Here is a 17,204-nt window from a genome sequence, read left to right on the forward strand (position 1 = left end):
CGACAATCTCGCCTGTCTTCATGAACTCGGTGGCGCAACCAGTGGTCCTGGCCACCGCTTCTGCTACCATCTCCTTAGAGACGGAGTCATCCAGCCCAGAAAGTCGGAGACTCGCGAGCTTCATGGGCTGGACGACCCTCGCCGTGCCCTCAAGGACGCGGTCCAGCTCTTGTGCCAGACGCTGCGCCGCTTCTGGTGTTTGTCCCTTCGCCAATTCCAGTAACCTGGCCCCGGTTGCGGCACACCGGATACTGAGACCTTCCTCGATGCCAAGGTCAGCCAGGTTAATTGTGTCGGCAGCCCGCTTCATAATGTGGCTGTAGGTAACACCCTCCTCCTCTGCGAATACAACTAGCGACCTGCCTCAATTCTTCCCGACCTCCTGTTGCAATGCTTATACTAAAATTAATATAAAGTATAAAATAAATGTTTGCAATATAAGCACAAAAAATGTGTTTCTTTATGACATCATATTAGAAACCTCTAAAACTATCAGTATTCCTCTGCTACGTTATGCATTTATTATGCATATTAACCATTATATATTTATCTTATTGTTTCAATTTATTTTCAGTATACAAGTTTATCGTATTTTTTTAACAATAATAGTAGCGCTATTTTAATTTCAAAGCTCTGTTTATTATTCTCTTTTTTGTTATTTCAAAGCTCTGTTGTTTTCTTTCCCGAGATTCTATCTGATCCAAGATGATCGCATTGGTTGGACAGAGGAGTTGTAATATTCCCTCGCTCTCGTATTCTTTTTAATATTATTGACTCTAAAAAAATTTGAATATTTTCTACTCGGAGTTTTATATAGCCCATACCTTGCTGTTAAATATTTATCCTCACTTGACTCTGCTACTCAATTTAGCTATATTTATTATACAGTCATTACTAAGAGATATGGACGAAGAAATAAAAATATAAATTATATAATTGGTCGGCCATATCGATTAATTATACGCAATCGCCGTAAAAATTTATTTCTTTACGTCTGTATCCTTTGTAGTATATAAATAACTAATCTGTTGACAAACATTTTTAGCCCTCACATTTTCTGTAAGAGATCGGTTTTCAGCTCTAAGGCCGCAACTTTGACACCACATCCTTTTCTGTTCGTATTTGGTGGTACGTAACGTTTTATATTATTTAAATAACTTTCAAAGATAAAAAGATAAAAGAACCAACGTGAAAAAAAAGAAGTATAATATTTTTTAAGTACTCTTATATAAAGATGAAAAATTTATGAAGGATATTATTATTATACAATTTAAAAGATTAGTCCCCGAAATCAATTGAATTGATTCATGACATAACAAACTTGAGTAACGAATTAAATGTTTCAATTTAGATTAGGAATCGATACCGAAGCATCCGGTTCTGTCGTTTAAAAATTTTGATTATATGGTTCTAGTGGTGCTGCTACTTTAATATTACTTGGATATTTAAATGACACGTAAAAGAAATGCTACGTAGGTATAGCGTAAATTCTATACAAAATCGAAAATCGGTATACCCAGTGAAAAGTTATGCGATATAATACAACCTAGATCGACGAAAAAATAGTCAAGCAAATACGCATTATTAGATGTAACTCGAAAAGTACTTGTTAGATCTCAATCAAATTTAAATGGGAATATAATTATGTCACATACCACCTTTAGATAAAAAAATAATAATCGAAATCGGTCAACTAAGTAAAAAGTTCTGAGGTAACATACATATATAAAAAATTAATCGAATTAAGAACCTCCTCCTTTTTTGGAAATCGGTTAAAATAAAATAATATTTTGAATAAAAATAAATAGATACATATATTCATAATTGTTTATATGTACATATATACAAATATACTATATATTTGTTGTGGCATACATGTACATAGTACATACATATACACGTACATTACATATCACACGACAATCGTGTATATTTTTTTACGTAATTTAGAGTTTTATCTTATAGCGCATCACAAAAGATATAGCTTATTGTATCCGTATTAAGTATGGTCTCGTTGTCTGAGTAATAAAAGATTAAATACCAACAAAATTAAAGCAGTGTTACCATTTGTACTGTGGAACTGCACGTTACTATGACTGAATAATCAATATTCGTTTAAAACGTCTGTTATGTTTTGGCTAGTTACGGGTAACATTCTGTGCATACTGTGCTTGCTCTCCGACACACGCAAGTGCTTTGTATAATGTAACTTTATAATACATGCAACACAATTTTATCGAATGTGGAAAATTGGAACATATTCGGAATATTTTTTGTCTCAGTTCAGTAGTTCAGTAATCTATGATTAAAATCTGTTAAAAAAAAAAAAACTTTATTTATACAAAATATTATACATATTTACAATTCACAACTTACGAACTAAATATTTACAGATAGTTTTGATATAATAATAAAAGATAATATAAGATTTTATAATAATAAACTTCAGATAATACTCTACCATTTAGAAATGCTGTTTCAACATCCATTTGATGTATAACTAAAGAATTTTGACAACAATAAGATAACAATAGTTTAAGTGTAGGCATTCTAGCAACAGGAGAATAAGTATCATCAATACAATTTGTTTGCTGAAAACCTCTTACTACTAATCTTGCTTTGTATTCATTTTCGCTCTTCCTTTTGTATACCCACTTCACGTCAATTACCCTTTTGCCCTTGGGAGGTTTGTTAACTAGAATCCATGTGTTATTTTTCATTAAGCTGTCCATCTCACTATTCATTGCTTCTTTCCATCTCGCTGCCTCATTACATGTAGTCGCCTCCTGATAATCAGTTGGAGCCAAAGCGTCGCAGTAGTTACAGTATATGCAATAATAACCGAATTCTTCATCAAAACGAAGTGGACGTTTGACTTGTCTTTTTGTTCTTCTATCTTGCTCTTCATCTTCACTATCTGCTACACTTTTTTCATCATTTTCTGAGTCTTTTATTGTATCTCTTTCCACTTGTGTATTTTTATCTTCTTTTTTCCCTTTTTTTATTTTATATTCAGTATTCTTTTCTTCCTCACCTTCAAAATCACATAATTTAACATCTTCCTCGATTATATCACAATTTCTAGCAATAATAACTCTATTGTTAATTAACACTCTGTATCCAGTATCAGTATAACCAAGTAAAATTCCAACTTCTGCTTTCTTATCCCATTTAGACCTTCTCCGTTCTTCAGGAACTCTTACAAAAACCCTACTCCCATACATTTTTAAATTTTGGACGGATAGCTTCCTTTTGAAAAATATTTCATACGGCGTTTTCCTTTCAATAGTGTTAGTTAAAGTTCTGTTTTTAAGATAAGCAGCTGTTTTAATTATTTCTGGCCAAAATCTTCTTTCTACCTTTGCTTCTGATAAAAGACATCTACCCATATTCATTAATGTACGATTGTATCTCTCTGCTGTTCCATTTAATTGATGAACATATGCTGGACAGGGTTTTATTATTATTCCTTTCTCTTTTGCGAACTGAAAAACTCTTGCATTCATATATTCCTTTCCATTGTCACATCGCAGTTCCTTTATCATCTTCCCTGTCAAGTTTTGTACTTCATTTACATATTGTACCAAGTAGTCATATACCTCATCCTTTGATCTGATACAATAAACTTTGACTAATTTGCTGTAATCATCGATAAAACTCAAAAAATATTTTTCTCCATTATATCCTGTAGTCTGATGTGGCCCATTTATATGCGTATGAACGATCTCTAATATTCCCTCTGCGTTTCGTCGATTATTATTAAATGGTAAGTTATGCATTTTATTTTCAATACATATTGCACACTTTAAATATTCATATTCAATCTCTTTAGGTAATCCTTCTAATGACTCATTTTTACACATTAATTCCAAATTATTAAAATTTATATGGCCCAGAGTACGGTGTAGTTTTTCCTTTACCGTCATATCCTTTTTACTCATATTTGCTTCCAATCTTTCTTCATACATGTAACTTTTCATCTTATACAGTCTTTCATCCTTAATTGCAATTGCTATAACCTTTCCATAATTATTGTAAATTTTTGACAATTTCCTGCTTGAAGTGATTGAATATTTGTCAGTAATTTTAGAAAAACTCAATAAATTTGCCTTCATTTCTTTTACAAAGAAAACATTTGTCAAAGTCACTTCAGATTTTTGCCCATAGACTAAGAAGTAAGTTTTAATATTCCCAATTTTTGTAGCTTCTAATATTGTTCCATCACCAATTTTAACTTTAACAGGTTTATTTAATATCTCACAGGAATTGAAGTACTCATCAGTATTAATAATATGGTCTGTGCAGCCACTATCTAGTAACCAATTTATTTGACCTTTCTTAGGCTTATCAGTCGTTGTGTAAGTGTTATTTGAGATAATCGTATGAAAACTGTTACCTTGATTCTCTTGATTATTATGGTGATAATTTCCTGAGCCTCGTCCTCCGTTGTTATATGAACCACGTCCTCGATAATTTGGCAGACCACGTCCTCGGTAATTTGAAAAACCACGTCCTCTATTATAGGAAAAACTGTGTCCTCGACCACGGTTTACATTTCCAGATTTACAGTTTCTTCTCAGGCGGCCAGGTTTTCCACAACTAAAACAATTATATGATGGCTTGGCGACTGCTTTAAAAGCGTTCGATGTATCATTTGACATTTCACTCACATTTTCTATACTTTTCAATTTTATTTTACTCTTCAAATAATCAACAGTTCTATCCTTCTCAGGTAGTATATCCAATAAATCTCCCATATGGCTGAAGCTTGATGGTAATGCCCTCAACATGTAATTTAATTTTTCCTGTTCATTTAAAGTGGCACCTGCCTGTTTCAATTCATTGATAGATTTTTCAAAATCGAGAAAAAATTCATCGACCTCTGTATAATTTTTTAATTTTATAGCTTCAATTTTGTTTCTGTATACTATTTGTAATGCAGTTGATTGTTTTAAATACATTTCATCAAATTTCTTTATTATTTTGTATGACGTATTCTCTTCACAAATGTACTCTAGTTGTCTATTAGATATTGCGCTGTATATATAATTAGTTGCCTGAACATCTTTCTCATCCCAGGAACCATCATCCGATTTACCTTTTTCCCTTTTCACGACTTCTAAACATCCTCGATATTGTAGAAATTTTAGGATACGTATTTTCCAATTAGAATAATCCGCCCCGTCAAACACAGGAATACTTATCTCATTTTTCACCGCCATTTTGTCTTTCTTTATAATTTAAATTTCCGTTTCTCTTTATAATTTAAACTTTCGTAAACTGCATTCAACTTTGATAACCACGCTCTGCTACCATGTTAAAATAATTTAGACTATCATTTATATACTTTATAATCGTTTTATTATAATATAAAGAAAGAACATTTTACTACATGTTACATGGTTATATATATTCTTTATTGCACTTAAAATTTTTGTACAGATATTAATATACAAATTTTGTTAGCAAAGGTGGACTTATCTCTAAAAGAGATCTCTTCCAGCCAACCTGTGATAGTGAGAACTAATGTTATATAGCAGGCCAAGAAAGTGCAGTAATGTAGATATATACAGATTCTTAAAAATAAAAATAAAAAGCTAATTAAATAATATTCTAACAGCATACAATATATGTATATATATTATTTATATATACGCTACATTTACATACTATATACATATACACACTACTACTTATAAAGATCATACACATAAATATTACATATATATCTACATAAAATACACATATAATATTCATATTATACAATACACAATAAAAGTAAACATTAATGAAAAGATATTTATGGATTCATTTGAGCGAGGAAGTATTGTTTTAGCTTCTTTTTGAAGGTATAGATAGAAGGACTACAACAACAAGAACTAGAAGGTTACAACAACAAGAGAGAACTGCGGATCTGCCATAGATAACAAAAACATAGATTTCAACATAGATTATTTAAGTACATAGACTACAATATAAATGTACACATATACCAACAAAATCACACAAGTTCCATTACTTTGTATATTATTCCTCTATTTTGTTATGGTAGGGATAGAAAATTATTAAAACCATTAGTAAGGTATTTTAATAAATTAGTGTGTCTACGCTTATATGAATAATTGATTTTTAGAACAAAACAAAGTTTTTTTACGTATCAGTGATATAATGTGTTAAGGCGGTACATTGAAAAATTAATATAAAAATTATCTTTAAATGACAGTCGCGACGACTAAACGGCAAAGCGCCCGTACAAAGTAAGAAGCAATAAAATTCAGAACTTCTTATTGGTTACAGCCTGAACAGTTATTTAAAGATGATCGTAGTTATTATAAACTGAAGTCTAAATACGATAAACTTTGTTACAAACATGTTTTATTTATATATGATATTTGTATTCGAACATGTTTGTTTCCAGTCTGGTTGTATGTCCTTGTGGATCTCACTACTGTGCCTTGGAAAACACGTTAAGCAGTTATACCTGGTTGTTATCATAGATACTAAATAACGATTGTTACTCATAGAAGGGAATATATCGGTGATTCTTCTCCTTCACGGAGAAAGAGGCCGCCGCCCAGCAGTGGGATGTTACAGGCTGAATCACTTCGATTTAATTTAAACGTTCGTAAAATAACAATAAAAAACATGTCAGGTTTCTGTAAGCTTAGACTAATTTATCTGAATTATTATTGTGTACGAAAATTAACAATTTCATTACAAAAACTTTGTTATTAAGTATAATTTATTGGGTCTTTTGGGAGTAAACTAGTAAGAAACTTGATCTGAAGATCGCATATTACTATTAGAAGCAGATGGTAAAGTTATCACTTATAGAAACTAGTTAGTATAGTTTCTGAGAGTCTTCGCTTTTAACCTTTAACTACCGTCATGCGGTCTCACAGTCTGGTTTTCGAACCTCATAGATTACACTGATTCTCAGAATCCCCCGTCTTGATTATATCATTACCTTCGACTTTAGTAGCACCAACGTCGTAGCGGGTAGTAGTTGTAATGTAGTGTGTAATTTACGTGAGTAATTTTGTGTTCAAAATTGAGGACCGGTGTCTGTGACCGCATGTCAGAGATTAAGTAACTTTTTTAAAGAGTAATGATATTCTGATATTTTGTTTTATTCGTTTGAATACTTATAAAAATGTTCACGGGCCATCACTGGCCCATCTCATAAGTAAAGCAAAAGATTTCACTCAAAATTATGTAAGTAGTAAGGTGCAATTGTTATAGATGAATATGAGGAACTTGTAGTTCCAGTATTAAATAAAGATAAACTTGGGCTTTTTGTCTTCCAAAATTAAAAGATAATCACCCTAGCAATGGAATTTCTTTAAAAGTACAACGCTAACGACGCCTCATATATAATATTTTTATGTTTGACCATGCATAACTTTTTACAGAGTAGTCCGAGTTTGATTATTTTTTTATTGGAACCATACTATACTAACCATACCCTGAAGACGATCGTCACCTAGGAGGCGAAAAAGAAGCGTGGCTCGCAGCTTGCTTGGCATAGGCATGGGAAAAAGCAGTCCATATTTTTTAAACTTTCTTATTGTATTTTTTAGTACTATGATGGTAATTATAATCATGACATACCTTTTTGAAATCCTTGCATCCTTTAATTTGATACCCATATTGTAGAATTAGCAAAAAATATATATTTTCATTAACTACAATGATTTTGCACAGTCGTCATGTATGTTTTTTTAACGTCACCTATCTAAGAACTTTTGGGCTGCTAAGAAAAATCTAACTATGTCTCAATTATTTAAATCTATGAAGCGGTTCTGAAGATATGTATGAGGTAATAAAGAATATTACATACGTACATACACACACACGCACACATACACACACACATACACATACACACACACACACACACACACAAACACACACTCACGCACGCACGCACGCACGTAGCCACACATACACACACACACCACTTACATATATACATACATACATAGAAGATACGCCCGAAAAACATAACCCTTCCTTTGTAGTCGGGTAAAAAGTGTTAGTACATTTCTTTCGTTTGTCTTAGGAAAGTTACATCATTTATATTTATGGATTGGTAACTGTAAAAGGATGAATATTTGCTTTGTTTACTGTATTTATTTTATGAAATTGTTCTTTGACTGTCCAAGAAATGTGACATTTTGTGATAAGGGTTGGGGAGGGGTCCAAATATAGTGACATTACATTTCAAAATATCTATAGTAATATTATAAATATAAAGGTGAAGAGTCCATTTGTTTTTTGTTTGCTTGAACGCGCTAATCTCAGAAGCTACTGGTCCTATTTGAAAAATTCTTTCAGTGTTAGATAACCCATTTATCGAGGAAGGCTATATATCATCGTGTTAATTTAGAAGTAATTTAATACGCCATTTTATATTTGGCTATTGTTTCTATCGGTGTTGGGAGCATGCACTGATAAATTTATAGCTTTTATGAAATGACGAAAGTTTTGCCTGGGCTCCTGGGCTCTCGGGTAATTAGTTATCAAAAAAATTATTCATTACGTTCGACGTTTGTCTTATAAATTTCATTTGTTATATGCGCCAATTATATTATGAAATAGTTTATTGTTTTCGTTCGTCAAATCCGAAAATAAATGGAATATTAAAAATTATCTCCAAACTGATTATAATGAGAATTCGAAGTACATATATCATATTTTTTTTTAACAGAGGTACTCTGTTTTTTAATATTACGCTGAAAACAAGAAAATACACATATACTCGTAGATACAGACTTTAATTTTTAATCTTCTGTCTTTCATATTCGTATAACAAAAGTAGATCATTATGTTTATATAATGAACAAGCTGTGCCCGCAACTTCGTCCACGTGGAATTAAAAAAAAATATTGTTCAGCTCGCAGAGTTACAAAATAATAATATTTCTAAAATAAAAGTAGCCTAAGTTACTCCTTATTACATTAGCTATCTGCCAGGGAAAGTCCCGACAAAATCGGTCCAGCCGTTTCAGAGATTAGCCAGAACAAACAAACAGACAGACAGACAGACAGACAAAAGTTCGGGGATAACTTCGTCGTTTATGAACCGATTTTGATAATTCTTTTTTGTTGGAAAGGAGATATCCTAAGTGTGGTACCATGATAAGGAAACCAGGACCTGATGATAGGATCCCAGAGAAATTGAGGGAAACCCTTGAAAATCCGCATAACTTTTTACTGGGTGTACCGATTTTGATCATTTTTAACTTAGTCGAAAGCCGATGTTTATCATGTGGTCACATTTAAATTTAATCGAGATCTAACTACAACTTTTGGAGTAGTCTTTGATAATGCGTATTTACTGGACCATTTTTTCGTCTACCTACGTTGTATTACTTGTCGATGTGATTGAAGTCGGTTTTTTTTCGTTTGTCAGCAAACCCTATTATTTTTATTTTATACATTGCCTTTGTTATACATCCTGCGTTAATTCATTATTCATTCATCAACTCATTATTCCGGCAGCAAATCATTCTAACTTTCTCTTCTACTAATCCTACACGATTTGCTAAAAATACAGAGCAAAGCTTGGTCACCCAGGTACTAGTTTTAATGAGAGCATTGATATCACTATGTCAAATATGAGTATGTTAAGAGAAAAGTATAATGTAGGTCACATTTCATGTATTTCTACAAATGTTTTTTTTTATGTTTATCATGTCACATTACATTTAAATTGCATCGAGATCTGATTACAAGTTTTGGAGTAATCTTTGATAATGCGTATTTACTTGACTATTTTTTTCGTCTACCTACGTTGTATTATTTGTCGGTGTAATTGAAGTCGTTTTTTTTTCGTTTACCAGCAAACACAATTATTTTAATATTACAAACAGATACTCCAATTTTATTTAATTGTATAGATTTTTTTTTTTAATTTTGATATTTCTTTGCCTTGCGACTGACATTCATAACATTTTCATAAAATATCAAAACAATTACTTCTTTACGTAGTTGTATCATAGTTTAGGCACAGGTTTTACTCATTTGAAAAATAAATAAATAAATAAACTTACAATAATGTTAAAACGTATTTAGTTTAAAAATAATTATAGTCCCAGCTTACGGCAGGAATGATAGTACAGAATTGTATCGAAACTATCATAATCAATCACTATGAAGCCAATAGTCTGCCTTTCTGATATTTGCTCATCCATCCTCATTTAAATCGTCCCGTGAGACAATGTTTTATTTAGTAATAAAACATTGTCTCACGGGACGATACCAAATTCCAGTATTTTACTCAGTTTGAAATTTTTGGCTTCTTATTAAAGTTAAATCTTTAACATTCGTTTAATTTTAATAAGTAATACAAAACAGTACTAACATAAAATTTATTTATCCATTATTGTCCTATATTTTTATTATAAATACATACCTGTATGTTATCGAGTTGGTTCGGACAGTGCTTAATTTTTAAAATCTTTTATTTAACTTGCAATGTGTGTGTCTGTTTCTTAGGATAGAATCTCGCAACTCAGTTTTGTAGCCTATATTTTCAACCAATTGAGCTGAATTTGTATTATATACTAATATATATTATATACGTTTAGTTTGGATGACAATGCATGGTTAGCTGTTCGATGTCATTCTAGACCTAACGTGGCGATACACCCAAGATGCCGCCATTTTAGTAGTTATATTTTATTGCACTTCTACAATATGAGTATCAAAGGAAAGAGCTTGCTGGGAGTAACTCAAAAAATAAAGAGTTATTCTAAGTCCAATATTTCAAACTTCATAAGATGGCGGAATAAGTTATTTATGCTTACCTACATATGGCTATTAAATGAAAGGATTTTCTTAGAATACTAGACTGTGAAACCTGTCCAGCAATTAAAAAAAACAAAAAATAAATAAATTGGAAGTAAAAAACATTTTAAAATAGAAGCTTTTATGTTAAATGCGCTAAAAGAATAAAATAAACAGTTTGTCGCGAGATTTACCTTTATATAACTTTGTATAATGTTATATATATATATATATATATTTAATTTTGTCTAACGAGGCGGTCACCCCACCTAGCCAGCCCATCTTCTTACAGCGCGCCATAATTTTGTTTCTAAAGAGGTTTTATATTTATTACGCCATATCTCTCGATTCACCACTAGATTTAGTTATTGTAGCCTTGAAAATTACGTATTTTTATTATTTTACTTTTCTTATTTATAATACTATTTATTATAATTCAGAAATTACACACAAAGCAGTTCGGCTAACTTCCAACTTCAAAGCTACAGTTAGAAAATCAAAAACACATTAAGAACAAGGAAAATTTCGTAGAAAAAATATCAATGTACATTAAAACTTAGTAATTTAATTCATATATATATATATATATATATATATATATATATATATATATTATTTATGAATATAGTAACAGAATAAAATTGTATAATAAAAGCTTGGAGAGCACCTGTTACCTGTCACAATCATTATGTATTACAAAACTCGAATTAAACTCGAAACAATTTTAAATGTAAATCAGGCAGCTGAAAAAGCGTCTTTATACATCTGAGTATATTTTTTTTTAAAAGTTCCGTTACTTAATCTTTGCCATTTTTTTTAGATGCAATTTAATGTGCGTGGTATAAACAGAGACGATAAAACCAAATGTGTCCTTATCTCTAATATAAAATATATTTAAAAATATTTCTGAGAGTTAAGGTAGAAGTTTATTTAAAACTTTAAAATCGCTTCGAAGATTGTGAATACGTATTAAGTCAGCTTTATATAAAGATAGATATATAGACTAAATTTCGTCAGTAGTGTACATTACTGTGTTAAAGCAATTAACATAAGTCTCATCATGAGTTCAAATTTCTTCTCGACAACCGACGAACAAAAATAATATTTTTTACGTTCATTAGTTCAAGAAACAAACTCAAAGATGTCTGCCTTGATTTTTGAAAACAAGTTTATTTTAAGTATTATTCAATTTCTATATTTTAATATTATGTGCAAATTGTGCATAAAATTTCGGTCAAGTCGCATGTTTTCACTAGAATTAGATGCTTAATATATTCAGCTCACTATCCTCATATTGCCTAAAATGATACAGGAATGATATGACGAGCCTAAACAAATATCTTTATACGCAATGTAAATATTTATCAAATCTCGTAGATGAAACAGGTATAACGTACAAAATTTATGTCGTTACTTTGCACATTCACGTTAAAAAAATAGTGTCGTAATTGTTGTCATTCTGCTTCCCCACATTCTTTTACTAATCAGATTAAAAGTAAATAATAATTATAATTAATACTTTATAACACCCCGACAACAAAGTGAAAATAAATCCGTTTTCAAAAAACCTTAGCGTCTTTTGTGAATTTTGTTAGATATATTTATTAATGATGCGTAATATTTTATTGATTTTTTTTTTTGTTTAAAAAATAATGAAAATATAATAATTTGTTTTTAATACTTTTTATTAAAATTTGTAAGACTTGATCAAGAGGAAAGAAGAGGAAAGGGTACCTGACAGACTTTTGAAAAATAGGTGCGACTAGGATGCGAAAAATAAAAGTAATAAGTAAGTAATAAAATAAGTAAATCTTGACTTGTATTTATTAATATTTCTCATGAACGTATTTTTTCAAATAAAAGTATCAACCCGTAGTGAGCGTTAATAATGTTGAAGAAAAAGATAAAGGGAAACTAGTTTGAAAAAATTAGCTAAAACCAATTTCTTTATTAATGTCATTTGCTGCTTATATAAAGGAATTAGCGGTCCAATAGCAGTTACAACCCACTACTTTCTTGCGTTAATATCAAATTGAATTAGCTTTTGAACCCTTTCATTTTGAAATTTAAATTAATTTCGGTTCAGTCGTTAAATATTCGTAAAGCAAATATTAACTCAACGCGACACTTAATTATTAAACATATTTTGAAAGATCAATGAGAATTATTCAAGTGTTAAATGCGATTTACAATGGAGACCCGAACGTATACTTTAAATTATTCTACAGTATAATATGTAGTTTACATACTTATTACTCAAGAACTAATACTTATGATTTCTTTAAGTTATTGTTTAATGAGCAATTTTCTATGTGTTACGTTAAATGTTTTCCTAAACTAATAATTGTGTTTGCTCGCAAACGAAAAAAAAAACTGACTTCAATTACATCGACAAGTAAATACAACGTAGATCGACGAAAAAATAGTCAACTACGCGTTATCAAAGATTACTCAAAAAATCGTCATCAGATCTCGATAAAATTTATATGTGACCACATGATAAACATCAGCTTTCGATTAAATTAAAAATTATCAAAATCGGTACACCCAGTAAAAAGTTATTACGGATTTTCGAGAGTTTCCCTTGATTTCTTCGGGATCCCATCATCAGATCCTGGTTTCCTTATCACGGTACCAAACTAGGGATATCCCCTTTCCAACAAAAACAGAATTATCAAAATCGGTACATCCAGTAGAAAGTTATGCGGTATAATACAACGTAGGTCGACGAAAAAAGCGTCAAGTAAAAACGCATTATTAGATATAACTCGAAAAGTAGTTGTTAGATCTCAAATAAATTTAAATGGGACTAATTGGCACACACCACCTTTCGATTAAAACAAAATTTGTCGAAATCGGTCTACCCGGTCAAAAGTTCTGATGTAACATACATAAAAAAAAAATACAGACGAATTGAGAACCTCCTCCTTTTTTGGAAGTCGGTTAAAAATAGAACTAAAAATAATACACAAAAAGAACATTTTTTTAAATATTTATGTATATTCAAAATATGTAACTAATTTTGATAAAATCTAGCAAAACGAAAGTCGATTTCTCTCTTCGAAACACATTAGCTTACCGTTTCAATCTAGGATTTCGTTTGAATCTCTCCTGCTTCAAAAAAAAATTATTTATACAAGAATATATATTGCACATTGTTACTTCATTACTTTTACCTATTAAACAAACTCACTAAAAAAGAATTTTCAGTATAAACCAACTAGAGATTTAATCTTACTTCGATTGTATAGTAAGGTTTTTACTTCAAGTAGAAAATTATGGATACTTTATATGCATACGTTAAATGAATGGGCACAGGTTTTCATTCGCATTAGTATCCTAATGTAAGTAGAGTAGTGACACTTTTTGTAAGCAAATTAAGATAGGTGTCAGTATTTTCTTCCAAGATACAAAATAAATGAATAAGTAAATTGAAACTATTATAGTATTATTCTGTTTCTCTTTCCACAGTTTATTCGTAACACGTTACGTACGTAAATTTACGTAATTTTTAACCCGTGCCTTTTAATTTTATGATTAAACTCAAAGAAATAAAGCGTTAGTTAAAAAAGTTTTTTTATTTTCAAATCCACGCTAACAAGTGTACCTATGTACGTCGTCAATCTAAATAACCTTATTACGTGCACTGATTCCGCTACTATAATTCTAGATTTAGTGCAATCAATTTAAATTATATGGACACAAAGTATAGTGCTATTCGGAATTCGACAAACCTTCGTGACCAAATCGAAATTCGATTTTCAACAAATAATTTAAATTTTGTCGTCTTGTGGCCAACTTCTTCAATTCGTGCAATTCTATAAACTTCTATAATAGCGAAATCCGTTAGCGGTCTTGATAAAAATTTAAATCAAATAAAATTTACCAAACTTTTGTACTAAATTACAAGTTTCCATCAATAATCTTTCGCTTGTTTAATATCTTGTATTACTTTTACGTTTCTAACTATTGAGTTTCTAATCTTAATTTTTTTTTAAGCGTTCTTCGGAATGTTTATAATGGGATACCATATATAGAAGCACCTCAAATAAAACAATAATGAAAACAAAAGAGATAATCGGGAGGGTCGGGGGTAGGGTTGGCAACACGTTTGTGATGCTTCTGGTGTCGCAGGCCTATAAGTAAGTAATTCCTTATAATAAAAAAATACCTCCTTAACAATGAAATATAATAAAAATTATTGTTTTATTATGTTTTCGTAAATGTCTTTAATAGTAGTATAAGAAGAAGAAAGGGCTTTTATGAAGGAAAAAGGTTGAAGCTTAGTCTGCCACGAAGCTCCAAATAACATTTCATGTCTCAGAACATTTTCCGAACATAAAATTATTCTTGATTCAAAAAATTTTCAATGTAATTATTTTATGTATGTAAACATACATAAATATGTGTGCAGTTCGTGTTATCAATTAAGCTACATTGACCTCTATTTTAAATTTTTCTTTACCTAATACAACTTCAAAATATGACAAATTTTGTTACCAAAAGAACAAAACTTTATTCAGATTGAGTATTAAGTTAATGTAAAATTTTGTTATCTACAAAATTATACGAGTTCTGCATACGACATTGGAGGAAGCTCCCACATTTCAATGAAGTAATTCAATTAGAAAATGTATTCAGGTTGGCTATGGCTGGGCCCAATAGGATCACCGATAGTGCAACTTGTTTGTGTTGTATATTAATTTTGACATTTTGTAATGCAATTCATCGTTCGTATATTACTGTATAAAAAACACATATTCTCTGAAGTCGAAATAAATCTAAAATTAAAATAGACTGTTGTTATATGTACCTGTTTTGACCAGTTTAAAGGTGACTTGTTGTTGATTTTTTAATTGTTCATTATGTGCTGGGTGGGTCAGCTCCCGTAGAGCCATCTCTATCGATGGCTGCTGCATGGTAGTTGTGCGGGAAGGAGACGATGAAGCCTGCTTCGCTCGACTCAACTTTCGGAAGAAACTGACTTTTTTCGGTTTTGAGTTTGATCCTGTTAAATAAAAATGTATAAGACTTCATAATTGACACAATTATACAAAATAATATGTACACATAAAAATAAAACTAAAACATTTAGTATCTAGATTAAAACATGTGTTATACATTAGTATTGTAATGCATAATGGTCATGATCATCACACGTTATTGATTAGTCGGTTAATATGCCTTCAAACCGAAACTAAACTTTTTTTAAAAACCTTCTAAAGAAGCTCGTTGTGTCGGAGGCGTCGATAGTGAGGAAGTACGAGCGGACGGTGTAGGAGAGGAGCTCGGTACGGGCTCCGATTGTGGCCGTGGAGGTAATAGACTAAGTGAGGAGGCAGTGGGTGAAGGGAAATGCGCCGCCGATACATCAGACCGACGGTCTGGTTCCGGAGTTGTTACGCGTATGTTTGCGCAGAATTCGGGCGTACTCGCAACCTCGAATAAAGCATCGAAATCTCTGTCAAAAATGTTCTTCCGTGAAAACGCGGGGGTTGGGAGTGGTGCTGGCAACTCGAATTCATCTGGAGCAGGTGTCCTTATTATCTTTCCAAATTCATTGTCTTCATGGCGTCCAAGTTTTTTGAGAAGTTTAGCCTTTGTGCGCTCGCGCAGCTTAGCCGGCCGCTCGAGCGACGGCGTCGGCGAGGCCGGCGCGCGCTCCGCATGCTCCGGGGGCGCCGTTTTGAGAACTAAGGAGGCGCGGGGCGGGGCGGGGGTCGGGGTCGAGGAATTTGCACTAATGGGTACGGGCGGTGGCGGCCCGTAGATAATATCGAGGGTTGGTCGCTGCCGAGGCCGTGGCAGCGAATGCGAGCTGTATGTCAGGGAAACTACTTCGTCCGCAGGATATATTACGTACATCCCTGGCGAGACCGCATCGCGCCGGCCCCTCGCGCCCTCCGAAGAGGTTCACGCGCGTCTTATTCACTACGTGTATCTTTACTTCGCAATACAAGACGTATTTATTATTTCTCCTATAAATATTATTATAATTACAAAAGAAAATCCAAGATTGTGGAATGTTTCTTATTTGTATTTTTTAAACAGTGGAAGGAATAAGGAATGTTTTACGGGGACGATTTTGAGCCATGTTGAGGAGTAAATATTTTTCTTCACATGAACTTTTCCGCTTGTTCTTATTGTGTTGTTTTCAACCTAAAAATATAAAATAAATATGATAAAAAAATAAATATAATATTATTATTATTTATATTAATTTTATTAATTTAAAAATTTATTCTCACTTATAATTTCATATTTTTTAAAAGAATAATTGTAATGTTTGTGTGTATATGCTCGGGGATCCAAGTCATTAACAAAAATAATTTTGGTAGCTCATCGTCTCATTTATTTGTTTTAGAACGTAAAATTTAAAAAATTCGAGGATACATTTAGATGAAACTTAGCAAT

At 31.6% G+C, this 17,204-nt stretch overlaps 1 protein-coding gene across 1 annotated transcript in view; it reads right to left on the reverse strand.

Annotated features, from left to right (window-relative positions):
* The window catches only part of LOC123654298, a 139,718-nt gene extending 123,048 nt beyond the window's left edge, over window positions 1–16,670 (reverse strand). The window contains exons 1-2 of the mRNA XM_045590213.1: window positions 16,007–16,670; window positions 15,604–15,798 (exon numbers count right to left, since the gene is read on the reverse strand). Of these exons, the coding sequence (XP_045446169.1) occupies window positions 15,604–15,798; window positions 16,007–16,655 (844 nt within the window). The 5' untranslated portion in view covers window positions 16,656–16,670. The remainder of the gene's footprint in view (window positions 1–15,603; window positions 15,799–16,006) is intronic.
* Window positions 16,671–17,204: the final 534 nt, after the last annotated feature.

This window comes from Melitaea cinxia, chromosome 6 (assembly GCF_905220565.1).
Source record: "Melitaea cinxia chromosome 6, ilMelCinx1.1, whole genome shotgun sequence".
NCBI lineage: Eukaryota > Metazoa > Arthropoda > Insecta > Lepidoptera > Nymphalidae > Melitaea > Melitaea cinxia.